At 40.8% G+C, this 25,776-nt stretch overlaps 1 protein-coding gene and 1 pseudogene across 1 annotated transcript; one reads left to right on the top strand and one right to left on the bottom strand.

The window, feature by feature from the left end:
• Positions 1–227: 227 nt before the first annotated feature.
• Positions 228–8,033, top strand: LOC129846864 (piggyBac transposable element-derived protein 4-like). Its single transcript, XM_055914641.1, has 5 exons — positions 228–943; positions 1,951–2,048; positions 2,182–2,359; positions 3,546–3,660; positions 5,733–8,033. Exons 1-5 carry the CDS (start codon positions 742–744, stop codon positions 7,510–7,512), a joined length of 2,373 nt encoding a protein of 790 aa, XP_055770616.1. The 5' UTR covers positions 228–741; the 3' UTR covers positions 7,513–8,033.
• A 6,087-nt stretch (positions 8,034–14,120) lies between these two features.
• Positions 14,121–25,776, bottom strand: part of LOC129846863 (zinc finger protein 502-like) — a 45,788-nt pseudogene continuing 34,132 nt past the window's right edge.

Raw genomic sequence — 25,776 nt, 5'->3', positions numbered from 1 at the left:
GTACCCACATCTAAATAAAAACGAATGTAAAAAATGAACAGAGCAAATGTGTATTAAAACACTACCTAATCATATAAGTATTTATTCAACATTTACATATTCATATTGTAATGAAACAGTAGGGAGCAGGTCTCGAACTCTCGACCTTCTAACCCGAGGTCCGGCGCGCTATCGACTGTGCCGCAAAAGCATGCTCGTGCGGCAGGGTTGATTTCCGCGACTATAAACCCAGGGTCGCTATTATTATTACACTATTAAGCTTCTACGTCTGTATACAGGACGGTATTATTTGTAAGACGTAAGAGAAAATATATCATCTTATTGTTAAATTATTATGACGTTCTTTCCAATACAAAAGTGTAGTAACTATTGTTTCCAAACTGCGTTACCCACTCCAGTCAGCAGAAGGCGAGTTTTTCAGGTGATGCTTCTTGCGTGACGTATAATCTAGTGGACGGGACAGGAGGCTTCTTCAACAGCGACAAAAGGCTTCTGGTTTAACCACGCGGTGCTTTGCTAGCAAACCTAAAACTCTTTATACCATTCTTGTGTATATTACTCTTAGTGTTTCGAACATAATTCTGTTTACCTATCTACTGGTTCATTTATAAACGTAATTTGCTTGTTAAATTAGCAAATGTGTTACATTGATACCGCACTAGGCTAATTTCCCGGAGCATAAACGCACAAATCTAGACGGAGAAAGAAACTCTGGTGAAAGGAGGCAAGGAAGTTTGAAGAATGAAAAAGGAGAAACAAGAGGATGATATTACAGTGAAAGAGGAAGATGGGAAAGAGGTTGTCAAAGTGGAAAAAAAGGTAGAAGCTTTCAGAATCAAAAAGGAGGAAGATGCCGTAAAATTGAAAGAAGAGGATGAACCTTTTCGAGTAAAAGAGGAGGATATCGCAATAAAAGAGGAGACTGAAGTTCCGATTACCACCAGTGAGTACTGTCTTAAAAACAGGGACACAAACTATGTAGTAGTTGAACTGTGTTTTTTAAGGGGCATTCTACTGAATACCTGCACTTGAATATGTTGTTCAGTACTGTAGGAATTGTTTAAGGGGCAATCTGCCATTGGTACATATATTTTGTGCACTTCAAAATTGTATTTATTGAATTCTCTATGGTCTATATTAAAGTGCACTAATTCTAATATAACAGGCTTTTAAATATAATATACAGTGCATCATTTCTACATAAAATATCAAAGGGACGCAAAATGCATCCATTTTGTGGAACGGCTCTTTAACATTTGCACCACAATGGTGGGAAAAGTACGCAATTGTCATACTTGAGTAAAAGTACAGATACCTGAATAGATAATTACTCAAGTAAAAGTGAGTCACCTAGTAAAATACTTCCTGAGTAAAAGTCTAAAATATACTTTAGTATCAAAAGTAAAAGTATATAACTAATTTCAAATTCCTTATTAAGCAAACCAGATGGTGCCATTTAACATTTTTTTTTTTTTACATTTACGGATAGCCAGGGACACACTCCAACTCTCAGACTATCTACAATTGAAACGTGTGTTTAGTGAGTCCGCCAGATCAGAGGCAGTGATGATTACCAGGGATGTTCTCTTGATTAGTGAGTGAATTGGACCATTTTCCTGTCCAGCTAAGCCTTCAAAATGTAATGAGTACTTTTGGGTGTCTGGGAAAATGTATGGAGTAAAAAGTACATCATTTTCTTTAGGAATATAGTGAAGTAAAAGTCAAATTAGTCAAAAATAGTAAAGTACAGATTCCCTGAAAAACTTAAATCGTACTTTAAAGTATTTTTTACTTAGGTACTTTATACCACTGATCACAAAAAAAAGAAAAAGCATAATTCAAGTGGCTAATTTAGGCCCTTTTTAGACATATATTCAAGCCTCTTGTAACACTGTAATTGCAATAGATGGTCATAAGTTTACCGTCTGTTTGATGTTCTCATTCACACAGGAGAGAGACATGACTATCCTGGATCCTCTGGGGAGCATCAACAACATCCTGATATTGACGAGGAAGAGAAGAGTCTCTCCAGATCAGAACACCAGATGGTACAGCTTGGTTTGGTCTATTATACAGCTTGCTCTATCGGGGTCTGGGCTGGGTTTCTGTAAAGCACTTTATGACAACAGTGACATCAGCATCCATAATTATATGTGTCTGTCCCCTCTTTATGGTTACCAGGACAATGCTAGCCCTTCCACCCTTCCGGAGTCCCCATGTCGTGCCTCTCCCGGTTGCGCCTCACTGCTGGATATGAAGAGGTTGTCTGTGCAGCTGGTGGACTGCAGGAAAACAACGGGGCTGAGTGGAACTGTGAGAGGAGGAGAAGAGAAGAAAGGATCAGATTTGACACATCAAAGTAAGTGCTGTAGTTCAGTTTGAACAAATACAATAGATCTTCCCACTGGTATCTGTTACCAGGACAACCAGCAGAGTTCTGTTAGTTGACATGAAGATGGACTGGTATCTGTTACCAGGACAACCAGCAGAGTTCTGTTAGTTGACATGAAGATGGACTGGTATCTTTTACTTGTTTGACTTAGTCACCTGTTCTTTCCACCAATCAATTGTTTATAATCCAAGTTTATAATTTTAAAAGGCTAATTGATCATTAGAAAACCCCTTTGCAATTATGTTAGCACAGCTGAAAACTGTTATGCTGATTTAAAGAAGCAATAAAACTGGCCTTCTTTAGACCAGTTGAGTGTCTGGAGCATCAGCATTTGTGGGTTTGATTACAGGCTCAAAATGGATCAATTAGCCTTTTAAAATGATAAACTTGGATTAGGTAACACAACGTGCCATTGGAACACAGGAGTGATGGTTGCTGATAATGGGCCTCTGTACGCCTATGTAGATATTCCATAAAACAATCTGCCATTTCCAGCTACAACAGTCATTTACAACATTAACAATGTTTACACTGTATTTCTGATCAGTTTGATGTTATTTTAAATGGACAGAAAAAGGCTATTCTTTCAAAAACAAGGACATTTCTAAGTGACCCCGAACTCTTGAATGGTATTGTATATCCTAACACCATCCATGTTGTAAACAGCATTCTGCATGAATTCTTACTCAACTTGCAACAAAACAATTTTATGAAATCTAATTTTGTTAGAAATCTAAAATTGTTTAACATGGTCAAGTTCGGTTTCTGTGCAATCTTCAGACACTCTAGAAGGCAACCAAACTTGTTTCATCATTCTACATGATGTATTGGCTATACAACACCTGAATTAGCCCATGAAGGGTCTTGGTCCAATGACCACCTATCGTTTTGAAACCTAGCTAGATAGCCAATGAGCTGGGCTTTCCAGCAGTATGTGAATGCCGTTTGTAGGACAAACAGCCATCATGCTAGAGCTGTGCACAACAGAGTTCATTCTCTGGTGAAAGGAAACAGGACGCACTGTAGTTTACGTTTCACAGCAGTTCCTTCTCTTCTACAAACTTCTCAAATCTGAAAAAGTTAAACATGGCTACTAAGAGTGGAAAAGCTAAATCTCAGTCCAAGTATAAACATTTTGATGATATTATTGCAGAATTTGACCAGGAGAGTGACACAGAAGGAATGGATGAGGACTCTGTGAGTGACCACAGTTATGATTCCAGCGCGGAAGAAATGTTTTTGGAAGGAAAAGATCCACTTTTAGACCAGTAAGTAAAATAGGTTTTTGCTTCCCATGCTAATGCAGTTGTTTAAATGGTCGCATATTCATTTTGATCTTTTTTATTTATTTATATTTATTTATACACACAGTCGAAGTTTACATAAACTTAGGTTGGAGTCATTATAACTCGTTTTTCAACCACTCCACAAATATCTTGTTAACCTCACTAGGGTATGTGGGACGATAGCGTCCCACCTCGTCAACAACCTGTGAAACTGCCAGGTGCCAAATTCAAAACAGAAATCCCATAATTTAAATTCCTCAAACATACAAGTATTTCACACTATTTTAAAGATACACCTGTTGTAAATCCAGCCAAAGTGTCCGATTTCAAAAAGCTTTTACGACGAAAGCACACAAAACGATTATGTTAGGTTAGAGCCAAGTCACAGAAAAATACAGCCATTTTTCCAGCCAAAGAGAGGAGTAACAAAAAGCAGAAAGAGGTAAAATGAATCACTAACCTTTGATCTTCATCAGATGACACTCCTAGGACTTCATGTTACACAATACATGTATGTTTTGTTCGGTAAAGTTCATATTTATATAGAAAAATCTGAGTTTAGGCGGGACGCTACTGTCTCACTTGGCCAAAAGCCAGAGAAAATGCAGGGCGCCAAATTCAAATGAATTACTATAAAAATCTAACTTTTATTAAATCACATATGAAAGAGACCAAATTAAAGCTACACTGGTTGTGAATCCAGCCAACATGTCAGAATTCAAATAGGCTTTTTGGTGAAAGCAAACAATGCTATTATCTGAGGATAGCACCATAGTAAACAAAGAGAGAGAAGCATATTTCAACCCTGCAGGCGCGACACAAGATGCAGAAATAAAAATGTAATTCATGCTTTAACTTTGACGAGCTTCTGTTGTTGGCACTCCAATATGTCCCATAAACATCACAAATTGTCATTTTTTTCGATTAATTCCGTCGATGTATATCCAAAATGTCAATTTATTTGGCGCATTTGATCCAGAAAAACACCGGTTCCAATTTGTGAAACGTGACTACAAAATATCTAAGGTTACCTGTAAACTTTGGCAAAAAATGTCAAACTACCTTTGTAATACATATTTTGGTATTTTTTTACGTAAATAATCGATAAAATTGAAGATGGGTTGATCTGTGTTAAATACAGGATTAAAACCAACTGTAGCTAGCTTTCTGGTCACGCGCTTCTAACAAACAGGACACTTCGAGTGACCCTCCTTCAAGATGGCCGTACTTCATTACACAAAGGAATAACCTCAACCAATTTCTAAAGACTTCCAGTGGAAGCGGTAGGAACTGCAAGAATGTCCCTTCGAAATCTGGTTTCCCAATGAAAATTCATTGAAAAGAGAGTGACCTCAAAAAGAAAATCTGAATGCTTTGTCCTCAGGGTTTCGCCTGCTAAATAAGTTCTGTTATACTCAGACATGTTTCAAACAGTTTTAGAAACTTCAGTGTTTTCTATCCAAATATATCATAATCATATCTTATCTTCTGGGGATGAGTAGCTGGCAGTTTAATTTGGGCATGCTTTTCATCCAAAATTCCGAATGCTGCCCCCTACCCAAGAGAAGTTAACTGCCTTGTTCAGGGGCAGAATGACATATTTTTACCTTGTCAGCTCTGGGACTCGATCCACCAACCTTTGGGTTAGTGGCCCAACGCTCTAACCACTGGGTTACCTTACCTTATCGCCCCGAGGTTCCACATCATCAAGCAACATGATCTGTTTGGTGCTGTTCCATTCACTCCATTCCATTGTTATATAAATAGCCATTGGAGGCTGTTGAGGGGAGGGCTGCCCACAACAATGGCCGGAATGGAGTAGAATGGAACAGCACCAAACAGACCATGTTGCTTGATACCATTCCACTCACCTCACCCCGGCCACCACTATGAGCCGTTCTCCCCTGACCAGCCTTATTCACCATTGATAAACACACACTTCACCGTCGTGATTATGTTCCCTCTACTCTATATAATAGACATCTGTTTATTTTACGTGTCGATACAGGGCTCATCTGTAGAAGTATTCTTACTGATTGTTTTTTCTTACACAGTGCCAGGGACTCGGATGAACAATGGGAACCCACAATGTCAAGGTGTCCATCCCCCACTAATTCAGACACTGAAGCTGGTTCATCCAGCCGGACCCCTGCTGTCTCCTGCTCCACACCTTCCCCCGCCCGGCCATCTAGAGGTGTGAAGAGGTCAGCCCAGAAGCGGAGGAGGGCCAGTGAACCAGCGACAACTACCACTGAGGCAGAGGACCGTTGGCACACTGTGCTAGAAGATGATGTGGAGCCACTTCCACCAACATTTAGACCGAAAAGGCATCCAGGACCTCAGCTGGACAAGACTGTAAAGTACAGCCCCCTTCATCTTTTCCAGATGTTTTTCTCCTTGTCAGTTCTTGATTCGCTGGTTTCTAACACCAACAAGTATGGGGCTAAGACACAAGCAGATAAGAAAGAGGCATGGAAGCCCATTTCCATCCAAGACCTGTACTGTTACATCTCACTGGTTATTTACATGGGGTTTGTGAAGTGTAAAAACCTCAAGGACTACTGGAGAACGTCAACACTCTACCAACTGCCTTTCCCCTCCACTGTCATGCCTTCTAAAAAGTTTCTGACTATCTCGCAGGCGCTTCATATCAGTGACCCACAAGTTGACGACGACAATGACAAGAAGAGAGGCACAGCAAGCTTTGATAGGCTCTGCAAAATCAAACCTCTCTACCCCAGCATGGTTGAGGCTTGCAAGACCCATTTTCAGCCCAACCAGAACCTGTCCATAGATGAGAGGATGGTATCCTCAAAGGCTAGAATTGGCTACAAACAATATATGAGTAACAAGCCGACAAAATGGGGGTACAAACTGTTTGTTTTGGACGATTCTGTGTGTGCCTACACTTGGAATTTTTTTGTTTACGAGGGGAAATCCATCTCAGCCACCGGTAAGGGACTTAGTTATGATTCCGTTATGGAATTATTCGATTTTCAACTGCTGGGGACGGGCTACAAACTGTTTGTGGACAACTTCTACACAAGCCCTACCCTGTTCACAGACCTGAGGAAGCTGAATGTGTGGGCTTGTGGCACCATTCGTCCCAACAGAGTGGGTTTTCCCAAAACAAAAGTAAACGACATGCCAAAGCGGGCTGATAGGGGTACCATGCGATGGATTCGTAAAGATGACCTGCTCTTTGTGAAGTGGATGGATACCAGAGAGGTGGTCATGTGCTCCAGTATCCACAAATCCTTCAGTGGCGATCACGTAGTCAGGCGTGTGAAGGACGCTAATGGGGAACAGAGCACTAAAAATGTTCCCATTCCTGCTGCTGTGAAGGATTACAACAAGAGCATGGGAGGTGTGGACCTGTCAGACGCTCTGATAGGCGACTACAATGTTCTCCACAAGACAACGAAATGGTACAGAACATTGTTCTATCATTTCATAGACATTGCTGTGGTGAATGCATTCGTCCTCCAGAAGGAAATGGCTAAGAGCTCTGGACAGACCTCCATGACACAGCTAGCCTTCAGAAAGCTGCTCATCCAGGAGCTTGCTGGCTACGGCACAAAGTCCACTGCAGCACTTTCTGACCCCTCTACCTCTGTCCCTTCTGCTCCTGCCACCAGTTTTGTTCACATGCCCGAATTCATAACTGCAGGCATGAATGTGCCTCGGGGCAAAAAGGCCACAGCATGGAGGCGTCTTTGTGTTCTTTGTCACATGAAGTCCCCCATCACCTGCACGACTTGTTCGGTTTGCCTCTGCTTTACAGCAGAAAGAGACTGCTTTGGGACTTGGCATCAGCAGCACGATATTGTGTAGAGGACTGAGGGTCTTCCAAATACTGTCATTCTAAAGTGTTCAAATTGTTTTTTTATTTTTTAACTTTGTGTGGTTTGTGGTGTTGTTCAACAGTGACATTTGATCACTGTGGGCTGCTAACTTGGCCCTTAAATGTTTCACTTCTGTGTTTGGAGATATTGGATCAGCATTCTTGTCACATTTCCCGTTAGTACCTTTTATGTAGGGAAGCTAATGATCCATCATTTATGACATTCCTGGGAGTGTGGAGACTTGTATTTTTTATTAGCGTAGCATTTTTGTATCTTCTATGTAGTTATTTTCTTGAAAAAATCAATTTGGCCATTTGGGCAACTGGTGTGGGACACCTGGGTGACTTCATACTAAATGTCATTTAACTCGCTCATTCTTGAAGTTATCAGTCTGACTTTGCACATGTACTGTTGCCCTGTTGTGGACAACAAATAACTGACCCCCAGCGTCCTATATCAATGTATGTCCTTTTGCATTTCAAAGATTATCAAATAAAAATTGTAAACATGTTTTTTTTTGTTTTTATCTTTTACCAGCTGTGTTATATTCTCCTACATTAATTTCACATCTCCACAAACTTCAGTGTTCCTTTCAAATAGTATAGAATATGCATAACCTTGCTTAAGGTCCTGAGCTACAGGCAGTTAGATTTGGGTAATTTTAGGTGGAAATTGAGATGAGGGGTCCAATCCGGAAGAGGTTTTAACCTGACCCAACCATTCTCCCTCTCCTGCTGGCTTTCACTGATTGTGCCATTACTCTCCTGAAGTTGCCGCATTGACCAATCATGTCAATGAGAAGCTATACAGAGCTGTCCGCATTGGTACAACATTTGGGAGGTGCTTGGCGGTGCAGTACGGAGCTCCATTTGGCCTCTGGAGGCTGAGACCAAATTTTTGGATAAAGCATAAATTGGATTTTAGTCTTTTTTTGTAGGGTTAGTTCAGAGGGTGCAAATACAATGCCTTCGGAAGTATTCAGGCCCCTTGACTTTTTCCACATTTTGTTACGTGACAGCCTTATTCTAAAATATATATTTTTAAAATAATCAATCTACAAAATACCCAATAATGACGAAGTAAAAACAGGTTAACATTAAAAATTTAAATATCACATTTACATAAGTATTCAGACCTTTTACTCAGTACTTTGTTGAAGCACCCTAGGCAGCGATTACAGCTTCGAGTCTTGGGTATGACCCTACAACCGCCTTTCTTAAAGTATGGGTCGCGACCCTGTTAATGGTGGGTCGCGATGTGTCAGTGTACATTTATAAATGTTCACAACACCACAAAAATTGCAAGAAAATTCAAACCTATTTTTGCTCTGTCATTATGGGGTATTGTGTGTAGGGGGAAAAAACGATTTAATCCATTTTAGAATAAGGCTGTACGGTGAAAGGTCAAGGGGTCTGAATACTGTATGTGCCAGGTTAAAATATTCCCAAGAGACATGTTCTAAACTCTGCTTCTGGCTCCTCAGCAACTTTGCAGTGTTCTGTTATTTCTATTAGCCCAGAACGTTTGTTGTGTTATTACATACAGCCGGAAATAACATTTGGATATCAGAGCGGCGGTAACTCACCAGCATTACGACCAGGAATACGACTTTCCAGAATGTGATCCTTTGTTCGTACTCCCCAGGGCTCGTCGCCGACGGCAGAGAAGAGGTATTCCGAGTGGACTTCTAGTCAGACTCAGGAGGCGGGCACACCATGTACAAAGAATAATAATGTAATTTAACCATTGATGGATGGTGATGAAAATAATGACATCACCAGTAGTCATGTTAAAGTTGTCAATGTTTTATTGGTGGAGTTGATGTATTTGCATGTGGCTGTGCATTATATGATGCCTGAATAGGAAGCATAGTCTCATCATGACTACTGGTTTTCTTAATAAATTATTGATCAAAACCTTCTTTGGGGTTAATTCCAAATATCTACTTGCATTGCTTGGTAGTGTATTCGCATAGTATGATACATAAATAATAACATTTAAGTCAAATAAAACAAACAGTATTATCCTGAATTCAGACGTGAATAACATTTTTGTTATCACATCAAAACCTTTCAGAATGCACCTGTTTTCATTGTAGAACGTTGGCTAGAAAGCTGCCGTTCTGTCTGAATCAGTAGCCTTGTGTCGAACGGTCCCGTCGACTAGATTATACGTCATCTGCTGACTAGTTTGGATGACGCAGTTTGGGAAAATGTTAATTACATTGTTTATTCTTGCTAACAACTTAATACAAAGTATTTTCAAAATAACCAGAGCTGTTTTTACTGCCCCATAGGAGGCATTTTGCCATGCTGTCATTGGAAATACGAATTTGTTTCCGAGGCTGCTGTTCATGCTGGGAATGTTGATTGGCAATTAAGTTTGGTAAACTAAGAAAACTATCATTTTATAGTAGATTTTGATCACACAATATACATTGGACATACTCAGAAGTAAATACCACACCTTTTCATTCCATGTCATTCATTTCACTACTTTCACAGGAAGTTATGCTACACTGCCTACAGGACGTTATGCTACACTGCCTAAAGGACGTTATGCTACACTGCCTTCAGGACGTTATGCTACACTGCCTACAGGAAGTTATGCTACACTGCCTACAGGAAGTTATGCTACACTGCCTACAGGAAGTTATGCTACACTGCCTACAGGAAGTTATGCTACACTGCCTACAGGAAGTTATGCTACACTGCCCACAGGATGTTCTGCTACACTGCCCACAGGAAGTTATGCTACACTGCCCACAGGAAGTTATGCTACACTGCCTACAGGAAGTTATGCTACACTGCCTACAGGAAGTTATGCTACACTGCCTACAGGAAGTTATGCTACACTGCCTACAGGAAGTTATGCTACACTGCCCACAGGAAGTTATGCTACACTGCCTACAGGAAGTTATGCTACACTGCCCACAGGAAGTTATGCTACACTGCCCACAGGAAGTTATGCTATCTTATATCTTCATTTCTACAGCCTTCATCACCGCCCCCGGAGTCTCTTCACTGTCTGATCTTCAGCCCCATGTTCACAGGAGAGCCCACCTGCACTCAGCTGGTCAGGTGCCTTAACAGGAAAAGGATATGACATCACACAGGGAGAAAGGCAGGAGCAGTGGTGCCCTGTATGTCCAAGGTGTTTCTGGGCCAGATGACTGTAAAAGCACTTTGTGACCACTGCTGAAGTAAAATTTGCTTGATTGATTGTATAAATAGAAGTCCTACTACCAGTCAGGTAGGAAGTAGCAGTGAAGTCCTATTACCAATCAGGTAGGAAGTAGCAGTGAAGTCCTATTACCAATCAGGTAGGAAGTAGCAGTAAAGTCCTAATATCAGTCAGATAGGAAGTAGCAGTGAAGTCATATTACCTGTCAGATAGGAAGTAGCAGTGAAGTCCTATTACCAGTCAGATAGGAAGTAGCAGTGAAGTCATATTACCAGTCAGGTAGGAAGTAGCAGTGAAGTCCTATTACCAGTCAGATAGGAAGTAGCAGTGAATTCATATTACCAGTCAGATAGGAAGTAGCAGTGAAGTCCTATTACCAGTCAGATAGGAAGTAGCAGTGAAGTCCTATTACCAGTCAGATAGGAAGTAGGAGTGTTAACACTGCCAAGTGGCTGGGATGTCCTCCACTGAGTCCACAGTCCTCTCCACCATAAACACCATCTGTTGTCTGCACACCTCTGACCAGATCAAATCATTTGTTATTGGTCTCATACACATATTTCTCTGATGTCATCCCTGTTGTATCGAAACAGTGCTGTAATATCTAACAATACAAATCAATACATGCAAATCCCCACAATTTACTTCAAGGAAGAAGAAATATAGAAATAGTAGAACGAGCAATGTCAGAGTCCGGAATATAAATATATATACAGTTAGTTTACAATGTATATGATGGTGTGTATAGACATTATGGACTGTATATGAATAGAAAAGGTGTGTACAGCAGTATTTATATAGGATGAGCCTGGACTAGAATACAGGGTGGAGTACTGGGTGGTAGACGGCAGTGTAACAGTGACTAAAGTTCAGGGCAGGGTACTGGGCGGAGGCCGGCTAGAGGTGACTATTTAACAGTCTGATGATCTGGAGATAGACCACACATTAACCACACAATAAGTATTGTGGTGGCAGCATCATGTTATGGGTATGCTTGTCACCGGCAGGGACTGGGGAGTTTGTCAGGAACAAAATAAATATGAAAGGAGCAAAGCCCAGGTAAAAAGTTAAAACCCACCTCAGTCTTCTGAAACCCTGCCACGTTGTTTAATTTTTCTGAAGGACAATTACACAGATGTTTACACTGCTGCCACCACCAGGCCTGGAGGGCTGGGATAGGGTTTTATGTTTCTGCAATTACACAATTTTTTATGCAAAAAAACACACCAGAATGGCGAGACTTGTTGAGTGTTCCTAAGTGGTCTCATCTCAGTCCTGACTTAAATGTACTGAAAAAACCCATCTGGTTTAAATATCGTTGTCCAGCAATGAGCAGTTTTGACAAAAACTATGGATGTATTTTGCACAAAGTTGGTGGAATCTTAATGAAACTGTAATGGCTTCCACCAAGTATTAACTTGGACGGGGGACGGACTTATCCAATTATGATGTAAACAAAAAAATTGTTCAACATTTTCTATTAAATCTAATTTAATCCCTTTATAGATTTAATTTTAAGGAGCAAAACGTGTCAAAAAGTTAAAAGGCGTGTAGATGTTCTATAGTCACTGTTCAGCTTTAACTATGGAATGACCCCATGAAATGGGACATCAGCCAACTCAGTGACCTCCACAGAACACTATTCAGCTTTAACTATGGAGTGACCCCATGAAATGGGACATCAGCCACCTCAGTGACAACCACAGAACACAACTATGTATAGTTTACACAAATATTAGCGTCTTAGCTTTTATTGCAGGACTTTGACTGTGGTACATCACCTCCATAGTCAACCTATTGTGAGAATTGAACATTCATTGGACTGTACAGACTTACTAGCTGTGTTAAGATGGAGCAGCTAGCTAACTGGCTACTGATCAACCTATTGTGTGTATTGAACATTCATATTGGACAGCCTTACCTATAGAGTAGCACCACCACCCATCAGACCATTCTCTTCTTGCCGTCAAAGCTGCAGGGTATTGTATCTGTAGGTGTTTATGATTAATAATCCTATTTACTTAAAGCCACCCTAAGATGTCACCATAGTATTCCTTTAAAGCCCCTCTGTTAGATATAAATCTTCAGTGGGAAACCAACTGACATGGAAACAATGGAGCAAATGTATCACTACTCAGACATTCCAAATATCACTTGATTATGAGAGGGGTATTATGACATCAGATAGAACTACTCAGACATTCCAAATATCACTTGATTATCAGAGGGGTGTATTATGACATCATATAGAACTACTCAGACATTCCAAATATCACTTGATTATCTGAGGTGTATTATGACATCAGATAGAACTACTCAGACATTCCAAATCAGGCTTCATCCATATCATGAAGGTGGATATTGATCCAACCATTTCAAAAGTAATGACCGGGCTGACGGAAACAGGATATGCTTTTACAATTGTATTAATGCAGACAGACGATTTGTTAGTTCGTTTGACATGGTGGGGTCTTTTTGTGTCAGTAAAAATGTATAAACAAGAAATGGAGGTGGAAACTCCTTTATGTGCAAATATTTATATAATAACCATCACATCTTAGTTAACTTGGAGTCACGTGATGATATGTTGTGTGGTCCTCCCTCTACGACTTGGGAACCCATGCAGTTTATTAGGCTACAGATGAAATAAGTTATGAACTTCACAGGGTGGTGAAACTGCATGTGATGAGCTTGATGCTCCTTTCCAATACATTTGGATGGTCTTATTCTGGTGACATGATGATTGATGCTTGGTTGCCATTTGATAAAATAAAGTAATATGTGCTCTTATCCACAATAATCTCATCACGTAGGTAGCCTACCCCACTGTATCTGTGAGCTGTTGGCTACAGTGCAGTTTTCTATATAATGTTAAAAAAATAAACCATAGTAGATTTGAACATGTAATGGAAATCCATTTAACTTCTATTTTTCATTCGGTACATGGGAATTTAACAGCAAATGTTTATTTTGGCAGTTACAGTCTTGTCCCATGGCTTCATCTCACGTACAGACTCGGTAGAGGCGAAGGTCGAGAGCCCGAAACACGACCCAGCCAAGCCGCACTGCTTCTTGACACAATGCACGCTAATCCCGGAAGCCAGCCCACTGGTCAGTTCAGCATCTAGTTTCTATTTACATGTCTTTCAGTCGTCAACTAAAGTTAATTCAACATGAAAATACCTTATGTTGATGGATTTTTACAAATCCCAACTGTTTTTCACATTGATCTAACATCACATGGATATGTTTTGTTGAAATGACGTGGAAACAACGTTTATTCAACCAGTGGGAGGCTTGTAAATTACCCCAGGAAAGTGGAACGAGGAACTCTTCATTGAGACAATGATGAAACAGCAATCCGTGGGAGAGTTGTGGTGGATATTATAAAATAAGGATCTGCTGGAGTCCAAGTCAAACCAAGATTCTTTATTTCTGAGCTCAGAGAGAATAACAGTTACACAGCGCAGTGTAGACAGTCTGAATTCCTGAAGCACTGGGTGATGGGCACATATCTTTATAGTTTCCTGTTCCTGGGAGGGACTTAATTCATACAAGGGCACAGGTGCAGCTGGTTTGCAACACTGGATGATACTCCCAGGAACAGGAGATTATAATAGGACAGTTTCACAAGGTTAGTCACATACTCAGTTATGTGGACACATACAATTACCATTTTCCATTACAGAGTCTGTGAACATTTTCATTTCATTAAATCATCAGTGGGCCAACAATGCAAATGTAAACAACGGAACAAATGCATCACATCCAATTATAACTTGATTATCTGTAGTGCTGGAGGAATGACACCCAGATAAACACACACAGTTAAAAAAAAATGAAAATTTAAACACACGGAATCTGATTTAATTTAATAATTAATAAATTAATAAATGTAATTTTTCTTAATAAAAACATATGTTTGAGTATACTTTCTACAATTACATTTCATATGGTATAAACAAGTAAACACATTCTCAGTCAACATTATAAGACCATGACAAATTGTCAGTTAATGTGATGGGAAATAGCAATATACACACAAGGAGAAGAAATTATTCTCTCCTGTGTGGATTCGCACATTATGGTTAAGTGACTGTGATGAGTCATACGTCTTCCCACAGTTTGAGCATTTGTAAGGCTTTTCCCCTGTGTGCAGTCCCATGTGTTCTTTCAAACTTCCTAACTGGGTAAAACTCTTTCCACACTGGGAGCAGTGTTAAGGCTTCTCCCCTGTGTGAATTCTCTCATGTTTTTTCAGGGAGCTTTTACAGCTAAAACTCTTTTCACACTGGGGGCAGTGGTAAGGCTTCTCCCCTGTGTGTATTCTCCCGTGCGTTTTCAGGTTACGTAGGGTGGTAAAACTCTTTCCACACTGGGAGCAGTGGTAAGGCTTCTCCCCCGTGTGTATTCTCTCATGTCGTTCCAGGTCCCCTGACTGATTAAACCTCTTTCCACACTGGGAGCAGTGGTAAGGCTTCTCCCCTGTGTGAATTCTCTCATGCTTTTTCAGGGAGCTTTTACAGCTAAAACTCTTTTCACACCGGGGGCAGTGGTAAGGCTTCTCCCCTGTGTGTATTCTCTCGTGTTCTTTCAGCCAGCATAATCGGCTACAACCCTTCCCACACTGGGAGCAGTGGTAAGGCTTCTCCCCTGTGTGTATTCTCTCATGTCGTTCCAGGTCCCCTGACTGATTAAAACCCTTTCCACACTGGGAGCAGTGGTAAGGCTTCTCCCCTGTGTGTATTCTCTCATGTCTTGTTAGGTTTCTTAAGTGGTTAAAACTATTTCCACACTGGGGGCAATGGTAAGGCTTCTCCCCTGTGTGTATACTCTCGTGTTGTTTCAGCTCGCACAATCGGGTACAACCCTTTCCACACTGGGAGCAGTGGTAAGGCTTCTCCCCTGTGTGTATTCTCCCGTGTGTTTTCAGGTTACGTAAGGTGGTAAAACTCTTTCCACACTGGGAGCAGTGGTGTCTTCTTGCTGGTTTGGACGTCCCTGGCTCTGGTTCCTCTGAGTCTGGTCTTTCTCCTGCCAAAGACAGTGTGGTTTTTAAAAATAGAGACCCGAATGAAACCTCCACATGATAAATCAACCTTGCTATGAGGGCAAATCCTAATCAGATCCCTCAATACCTGAGGCCAGTTTTAACAATCGTAGTGTGATTTTAAAATAAATGTAGAGCATCCTGGTAATTACTGATATGTTTACATTACTTATTTTACAAGTCAGAACACAAAAAACTAAACAGTTCTAGGAAACTAGAACACAGACGTCGCTGGATTCCAATCGAGCAGGTGGTTCTAAATATATAACTTTCATAGCTGTATGATACAGAATGCGACCTACACACTTCCTTAAACATAAAATAAGTAAAGAAGTAATTTTGTGTGGAAGTCTAAAACTTGTTTTTACGTCGAAGACACAAAGCACATCAGTAAAATCTCCCCGTTGTTGAAAGGGTTTGACACATGCGGTTTAAATGGACCAATTTGTTATTTAGACCTTCACAGATTTTCAACATTTTGACTATCGCTGATGTCATATTTTGGGTAAAGTAAAAAAATAAAGTGAAATATTTGGGTAGATGTTCCTAAAACTGAGAGTAACTACAATAAACAAAAATATAAACTCAACATGTAGTGTTGGATGTTTCATGAGCTGAAAAAAAAAATTGCAGAATTTTTTACATCCCTGTTAGTTAACATTTATTCTTTGCCAAGATAATCCATCCACCTGACAGGTGTGGCATATCAAGAAGCTGATTGAACAGCATGATCATTACACAGGTGCACCTAGTGCTGGGGACAATAAAAGGCCATTAAAATGTTCAGTTTTGTCACACAACACAATGCCACAGATGTCTCAAGTTTTGAGGGTGCGTGCAATTGCCTTGCTGACTGCAGGAATATCCACTGGAGCTGTTATCAGATAATTGAATGTTAAAATCTCTACCATCTCTAATCTCCAACGTCATTTTAGAGAATTTGGCAGTACATCCAACTGGCCTCACAACCACAGACCACATATAACGACGCCAGCCCAGGACCTCCACATTGTCTGAGACCAGCCACCCGAGTTGTATTTCTCTTTGTAATGAAGCCCTTTTGTGGGGAAAAACAAATTCTGATTGGCTGGGCCTGACTCCGCAATGGGTGGGCGTATGCCCTCCAGGGCCCACCAATGGCTGCGCCCCTGCCCAGTCATGTGAAGTCCAAAGATTAGGGCCTAATTTATTTATTTACAATGACTGACTTATATGAACTGTAAATCGTTGAAATTGTTGTTTATATTTTGGTTCAGCACACACACACACACACAGTGCATTCGTTAAGTATTCAGCCCCCTTGTCCTTTTCCAAATGTTGTTACTTTTCAGGATTATTCTAAAATTAATTAAATTGTTTTTCCCCCCTTGTCAATCTAAACTCAGCAAAAAAAGAAACGTCCTCTCACTGTCAACTGTGTTTATTTTCAGCAAACTTAACAAGATAACAAGATTCAACAACATACATAAACTGAACAAGTTCCACACACATGTGACTAACAGAAATGGAAGTATGTGTCCTTGAACAAAGGGGGGGGGTATCCAAATCAACAGTCAGTATCTGGTGTGGCCACCAGCTGCATTAAGTACTGCAGTGCATCTCCTCCTCATGGACTACACCAGATTTGCCAGTTCTTGCTATGAGATGTTACCCCACTCTTCCACCAAGGCACTTGCAAGTTCCCAGACGATTCTGGGGGGAAAGGCCCTAGCCCTAGCCCTCACGCTCCGATCAAACAGGCCCCAGACGTGCTCAATGGGATTGAGATCCGGGCTCTTCGCTGGCCATGGCAGAACACTAACATTCCTGTCTTGCAGGAAATCATGCACAGAACGAGCAGAATGGCTGGTGGCATTATCATGCTGGAGGGTCATATCAAGATGAGCCTGCAGGAAGGGTACCACATCAAGGAGGAGGATGTCTTCTCTGTAATGCACAGCGTTGAGTTTGCCTTCAATGACAACAAGCTCAGTAAGATGATTCTGGGACACACCGCCCCAGACCATGACGGCCCCTCCACCTCCAAATCGATTCCGCTCCAGAGTACAGGCCTTGGTGTAACACTCATTCCTTCGACGATAAACGTGAATCCGACCATCACCCCTGGAGACAAAACCACGACTTGTCAGTGAAGAGCACTTTTTGCCGGTCTTGTCTGGTCCAGTGACGGTGTGTTTGTGCCCAGAGGCGACGTTGTTGCCAGTGATGTCTGGTGAGGACCAGCCTTTCAACAGGCCTACAAGCCACCAGTCCAGCCTCACTCAGCCTATTGCGGACAGTCTGAGCACCGATGGAGGGATTGTGCGTTCCTGGTGTAACTTGGGCAGTTGTTGTTGCCATCCTGTACCTGTAGGTGTGATGTTCGGATGTATCAATCCTGTGCAGGTGTTGTTACAAGTGGTCTGCCACTGCGAGGACGATAAGCTGTCCGACCTGTCTCCCTGTAGCGCTGTCTTAGTACGAATATTGCAATTTATTGCCCTGGACACATCTGCAGACCTCATGCCTCCTTGCAGAATGCCTAAGGCAAGATGTCATAAGGTGAATGCACCAATTTGTAAGTCGCTCTGGATAAGAGCGTCTGCTAAATGACTTAAATGTAAATGTAAATGTAAGTTTACGCAGATGAGCAGGGACCCTGGGCATCTTTCTTTTAGTGTTTTTCCAGAGTCAGTAGAAAGGCCTCTTTCGAGTCCTAAGTTTTCATAACTGTGACCTTAATTGCCTACCGTCTGTAAGCTGTTTGTGTCTTAACGACCGTTCCACAGGTGCATGTTCATTAATTGTTTATGGTTCATTGAACAAGCATGGGAAACAGTGTTTAAACCCTTTACAATGAAGATCTGTGACGTTATTTGTATTTTATGAATAATCTTTGTAAAACAGGGTCCTGAAAAAGATACGTACATCTTTTTGCTGAGTTGATTTGTATATGTTTTATGGGTTGAAAAGTGTTTTTTTTCTCAGACATAAATAAACAACTCCAGGTGAAAGACAAAGGCCAAAGCTGTAATAAAAAAACAAATTAACTGGCAAAGCAGCAGAGCGAGGCCCGCATCCAGCAACGTCACGAGTCACGTTTTTGCAGCTGTTTCAGTACAGCACTACAGGGAGAGACAGAGGGAGAGGACGAACTCCACTGGACTAGTTTCATAGTATGGATTTGGGTAAACTTCTCCTTTAAAGCATCAGACTCCATAGTAACTAATCATTAGATGCTACAGTCCTCCTTTAAGACTCCATCATGTTTCATCATTAGATGCTACAGTCCTCCTTTGAGACTCCATAATGTTTCATCATTAGATGCTACAGTCCTCCTTTATGACGCCATAATGTTTCACCATTAGATGCTACAGGCCTCCTTTAAGACTCCATAATGTTTCATCATTAGATGCTACAGTCCTCCTTTAAGACGCCATCATGTTTAGAATATGTCTGGAAGCGCTACTCTATCTATTCTACTCTCATCCTTTTGGTTTTAATAATATTTAATAATAATAATGTTATAATAGGTAATAACTAACTTTAATAACTAGGGTTAATACCTGCCTGGCGCCCCAACAAAATCTTTATCTTTATCCCCCTCTAACAATACCGCTACAGAATTAGTATAGTAGGCCATGTAACTTAAGGTCATCTGAAATATTTAGGACTAACTAACTATTCCTTGCCACCCATTCTGAAACTAACTGCAGCTCTTTGTTAAGTGTTGCTGTCATTTCAGTTGCCGTGATAGCTGACGTGTACAGTGTTGAGTCATCCGCATACATAGACACACTGGCTTTACTCAAATGTCGTTGGCAAGTCGTTGGTAAAGATTGAAACAAGCAGGTGCCAAACAGCTGCCCTGGGGAATTCCTGATTCTACCTTGATTTTGTTGTACAGGCTTCCATTAAAGAACACTCTCTGTGTTCTGTTAGACAGGTAGCTCTGGGGCGGCAGGTAGCCTAGAGGTTAGAGCGTTAGGCCAGTAACCAAAAGGATGCTGGATCGAATCCCAGAGCTGACAAGGTAAAACTCTGTTGTTCTGCCCCTGAACAAGGCAGTTAACCCACTGTTCCTAGGCCGTCATTGAAAATAAGAATTTGCTCTTAACTGACTTTCCTAGTTAAATAAAGGTAAAATAGAAATCAAACACCGGTGACATGTCATTGTTGATTTTTTTTTAACCAAAATTGAATTGAAGGTGCTCCAAAGATTTTTACAATCATTCTTCAAGTCATTTATCTTTGTTTCTATTATATTAGGCCCAGCCTTTGGAACTGTGGTTTTCCTAGACATGGCTACTATATTGTGATCACTACATCTGATGGATCTGGATACTGTTTTCAAACACATTTCTGCAGCATTGGTAAAGATATGATCAAAATATGTTGATGATTTAATTTCTGTACTGTTTGTAACTACCCTGGTAGGTTGATTGATAACCTGAACCAGGTTGTAGGCACTGGTTACAGTTTGAAGCTTTCTCTTGAGTGGGCAGCCTGATCACAGATTTCCTCCAGTATTAGTTAATTAATGACCAGTGTCTGGAGTTTAGTTTTCCTGTTCTACAGTCTTATAAAGATAGGGGGGGTTGACTGGGACAGGCAATGTAACATCCATAATATTTTGAGAAAATGTTTTTGAAAAACAAGCACCTTACATTGGATCATCTTAGAACTTTCTCTCTAAAGCTAACTTCCATCAAGGTTTAATATGGTCTATTGGTTTCTCTCCTTTAATTGGCAGAATCCTTTTTCAGTGTTATGATATTCATAACATCCATTTCCACCAGTCTATATTCCTGTCAACTAACAGAACTCTGCTGGTTGTCCTGGTAACAGATACCAGTCCATCTTCCTGTCAACTAACAGAACTCTGCTGGTTGTCCTGGTAACAGATACCAGCGGGCAGATCTATTGTATTTGTTCAAACTAAACTACAGCACTTACTTTGATGAGTCAAATCTGATCCTTTCTTCTCTTCTCCTCCTCTCACAGTTCCACTCAGCCCCGTTGTTTTCCTGCAGTCCACCAGCAGCACAGACAACCTCTTCATACCCAGCAGTAAGGCGCTACCGGGAGAGGCACGACACGGGGACTCCAGGATGGAGGAAGGGCTAGCATTGTCCTGGTAACCATAAAGAGGGGACACAGACACATCATTATGGATGCTGATGTCACTGTTGTTATGAAGTGCTTTACAGAAACTCAGCCCAGACCCCGATAGAGCAAGCTGTATGCTAGACCAGACTAAGCTGTACCATCTGGTGTTCTGATCTGGAGAGACGCTTCTCTGCCTCGTCAGCATCAGGATGTTGTTGAGGCTCCCCAGAGGATCCCCAATAGTCAGGTCTCTCTCCTGTGTGAACGAGAACATCAAACCGATTGTAAACTTATGATCTTCTCTTGCAATCATAGGGTCTTACAAGAGGCATGAATATGTCTAAAAAGGGCCTAAAATGGCCACTTCATCATGATTTTATAAAATAATGTTTGTGTTGCAAATGTGAAAGGGTAGTTTCACGAAATGGGTGCCTTTTGTGTCCCTTTGATATTTAATGTACAAAATATGCAACAATATTGAATTTGAAAAGCCTGCTATATTAGATGAGGTGCACTTTAATGTCGACCACATGGAGAATTCCATTAATCTCATTTAAAAGTCCCAAAAATATATGTACCAACAGCAGATGGCCCCTGAAACAATTCCTACAGTACAGAACAACATATTCAAGTGTAGAACTTCAGTAGAATGCCCCTTTAAAACCCCACATTAGTTCAACAACAGTTTGTGCCCCTGTTTAAGACAGTACTCACTGGTAGTAATCTGATATTCTGTCTCCTCCTCTTTCACTCCCAAAACGTCTTCCTCCTTCACCTTTATTGAGATAGCATCCTCTTCCTCTCTAAAATGTTCTATCTCTTCTTTCACTGTAACAGCCTCCTCTGCTTTCACTATAACAGCCTCATCTTCTTTCACTGCAACAGCCTCCTCTTCTTTCACTGTAACACCCTCATCTTCCACGACAATGTTCAGTCCCAGAGCTTCTTTCTCCATACAGCAGACCCCCTCTTCTTTAGCAGGGGAGGAGTAGTTTAGTGAGCTCATGGTCGGGGATGTTAGCTAGTTAGTTAGCATTAGCGACTAGCCTAGTGCTAGGCTCAGTATCAATCTTAAACAAGTTTGCAAATTGAACAAGCAAATTAGGCTAAAGGTCATCAGTTGATAAATCAACAGAAATGTGTTTAAAACACTGAGATTAGCTAATGTACACAAACACGGTGTAACGTTTCAATCTATCGGTTTTATGTTGGCTAGCAAGCTACCGAGGCGGTTGAAAGAGTAGCCGTGTTGTTGTTCCTGAAGAAGCGTCCGGTCCAGTAAATTATACGTCACGCAAGAAGCATCACCTGAAAGATGCAAATCGCCATCTGCTGGCTGGAGTAGGTAACGCAGTTTGGAAACAACAGTTACTACACTTTTGTATTGGAAAGAACATCATAATAATTTATCAATAAGCTGATATATTTTCTCTTACGTCTTACAAATAATACGTTCCTGTACACAGACGTAGAAGCTTAATATGAATATGTAGATGATGAATAAATACATCTATGAATAGGTAGTGTTTTAATACAGATTTGCTCTGTTTATTTTCACATTCGTTTTTATCTAGATGTGACGGTACTTTTACCTTAAAGCCACTCTCTATAAGATACAAATCATACTGTAAACAATAGAGCAAATGCATCACATGCAAATAGCACTTATTATCTGTAGATTATCTGTAGTGCTATACACTGGGTAGACAAAACACTAAGAACACCTGCTCCTTCCATGACACAGACTGACCAGGTGAATCCAGGCTAAAGCTATGATCCCTTATTAATGTCACTAGTTAAATCCACTTCAATCAGTGTAGATGAAGGGGGGAGTCAGGTTAAATAAGGAATTTTAAGCCTTGAGACATGAGACATTGGTTGTGCATGTGTGCCATTCAGAGGGTGAATGAGGAAGACAACATATTTAAGTGTCTTTGAACGGGGTATGGTAGTAGGTGCCAGGCTCATCGGGTTGTGTCAATAACTGCAAAGTTGCTGGGTTTTTACAGCTCAACAGTTTCCCAAGAAAGGCCTACCATCCAAACAGTGGCGGTCATCCTAACAGTGCCTTTTAAGTTGAGGCAGGACGATTTGTTTATTCATGGCCTTAATTCTATTACAGCATATTAGATGACTGTCATTCATATTTCATTCAACCTGTTCAATGTAACAGCAATAGGTTTAGGCTACTACATGATACTAACATTTCCCCTATTCCTGGATTGATGACGCGTAAACACAGTTCACTTTCACAACTGCCACGTTGTATTTCCTCTCACATCAATTCGCTCACCTTTTCCCTTCGCTTGTGGACGTCAGCTGTAGGTGACCAGGAGAAAAAACCTTTCCAAACCAAACCATTTCATAACTGCTACACACAGCATCGTTGTCACCATATTAGCTAAAGTAACGTCATAGTCAACACAGCTAATATAAGTAACGCGTTAGTAAACCTGCTACAATCATGACAGAGCTCCTCTGTGGAGATTCTACATGTTTCATCATTAGATGCTAAAGTCCTCCAACTATGAGTGTCAATTTAAATCTTTACCACTTGCTCTGTAATAGGAGTAGTATTTTTCCTCGACTCACCTGTGCCCCCGCACATTGACGCTGTACCGGTACCTCCTGTATATAGCCTCCACATTGACTTTGTACCGGTACCCCCTGTATACAGCCTCCACATTGACTTTGTACCGGTAATATCTGTATACAGCCTCCACATTGACTCTGTACCGGTAATACCTGTATACAGCCTCCATATTGACTCTGTACCGGTAATACCTGTATACAGCCTCGCTACTGTTATTTTGCTGCTGCTCTTTAATATTAATTATTTGTATTTTTTGTATAACACTTATTTTTCTTAAAACTGCATTGTTGGTTAAGGGCTTGTAAGTAAGCATTCCACTGTAAGGTTGACACTTAAAAAAATGTTTTATTTGTATTTTGATTTCATTCATACATTTCTTACATGAATTTATTAATATAGAAAATATAAATATTGAAAATATAAATGTTTCGATTTTTTATATATATTGTTGAACATAATATACTTTAAGGGTATATTAGTTCCAGGATCTCTGCTAGTGTTAAAGTTATGGGCCATTTAATACAGAGAAATTAGCATGGTAGGACATGTAACTTAAGGTTACCTAACGTAACCTCTGTTCTATGATATTATAAGCCTCGTTAGGGGCGGAGTCTAGGGAGATCCAATCAAACAACGTCTGTCAAGCAACAGCTAATAGCAGATGACTTCACTTCCTATATAAGGGCCATAGTCTCTCCCGACTTCACATCTAAGTACGTTTGTCTTCCATGTGTGAAAGGTAACCTAGTCAACTACCAACTACCATAGAGCTCATATACTCTCTGATGCCAAGTCTAGACAGGATCATCCCTCAGAGGTCCCCACTCTACTCACCGTATGTCTAGTGATGTCCAGTCAGTAGAACCTCATGAAGGTACATCACCACAACATGCTGCATTACAGATCTCTTCAACAGAGATGCCTTTGAACAATGCCTATGTCGTAGCCATACCTCTGGTGGATTGAGCCATCAAGCCCTCCGGAGGTGTCAGATCCTTGCTACTATAGAACCTCATGAAGGTATTTTTTTATTTGACCTTTATTTAACCAGGTAGGCCAGTTGAGAACAAGTTCTCATTTACAACCGTGACCTTGCCAAGATAAAGCAAAGCAGTCCGACAAAAACAACAACACAGAGTTACACATAAACAAATGTGCAGTCAATAACACAATAGAAAAATCTATGACAGTGTGTGCAAATGTAGAAGAGTAGGGAGGTCATCTCAAGGACTCAAGGACTGGAATCATCTCAAGGACTTCATCAAACTGACACTAGTGGAAGTCGTCTCGAGAATTCCAGAAAAATCTGTTTGGTCCTACGCAATGTATATATTTCACTTATACACTAACTTCATTCGTCCGAGGATGATGCCTGGATAAAAAACGATTTTCCTCATTGGCTGGCTGTTCTGGAGCAACCAGGACCTTCTGAATGAAACTGAAGTGCTGTGTGTTATTAAAGCATGTACAGTTTAGGTCCTTCGTTGTTGAACAAAGGCAACTGACATCACCAGACATCAGCTCACCAGGAGCCATGGTGATGACCTGGTGTATTCTCATGGTCGAGGGCACTGCTTTTATGGGTCTTGGCATCATCTCCATCGCACGTTCATCATCGGCACTCTTCACACAGAACAGCTTCACTGACGTGTTTGTCTGATGGAGGCCTTGTAAAGGTCCCGTACATCACTGATATCACGGCCCTTAGCCACCAACCTGTCTGCCGTTCTCTTCAACGTTCATGATGTGGACTTAGTGGTCAAGTTCCTCAGTGCTCCTTTCCTCTCCTTGCTTCTTTTGTAAGCTGTTCTCCACTGTTTACGCTTCTGATGCTGGTCTCTCTCACTTAATAAATCAATTATCTTTCCTTTTTCCCCCTGAATCAACATTCCTTTTCCATCTCTCTCTCTCAAGGTACTGTTCCCTTTTTACTGGGTCAGCATTGTGACGTGCCTTTGTCGTTCTGCTGCTGATGTGGGTGCCATCATTCCCTAGATGTTTCAATGGAATAACGTTAAATCAAAGATTCTTAGAATATATACATGTATACACTATAATCATTGAGTAATTTAGGATCCAGAGCAACTTAAAGGAACAACTGAAGAGACTTGCCCAACTCTCCTACCACCAGGCTACCTGCCATAAAATATATTTTCTGTTCACATGGAACACATTACAGCATGTTTTATAAGTGAATATAAACAATATATAATGTATAATATATTCAATTATTAATTTGTTTAGATGCAATATTCATAAATAAAGTAAATAACTCAACCCTGTCACAGATTTACAACCCGTTACATGTAGACTGAGGGACATAGCTAAATTGTGTAAAT

This window comes from Salvelinus fontinalis, unplaced genomic scaffold, assembly GCF_029448725.1.
Source record: "Salvelinus fontinalis isolate EN_2023a unplaced genomic scaffold, ASM2944872v1 scaffold_0632, whole genome shotgun sequence".
Lineage (NCBI taxonomy): Eukaryota > Metazoa > Chordata > Actinopteri > Salmoniformes > Salmonidae > Salvelinus > Salvelinus fontinalis.
This window is presented reverse-complemented; position numbering and strand designations above follow the sequence as displayed.

Excerpts from the sequence above, each read along its gene's own strand:
- LOC129846864 (XM_055914641.1), top strand. The coding sequence starts at position 742 with ATGAAAAAGGAGAAACAAGAGGATGATATTACAGTGAAAGAGGAAGAT. Across the intron at positions 2,049-2,181 it reads CCAGATCAGAACACCAGATG|GACAATGCTAGCCCTTCCAC; the intron begins GTACAGCTTGGT and ends TATGGTTACCAG. Across the intron at positions 2,360-3,545 it reads ATCAGATTTGACACATCAAA|AATTTGACCAGGAGAGTGAC; the intron begins GTAAGTGCTGTA and ends ATATTATTGCAG.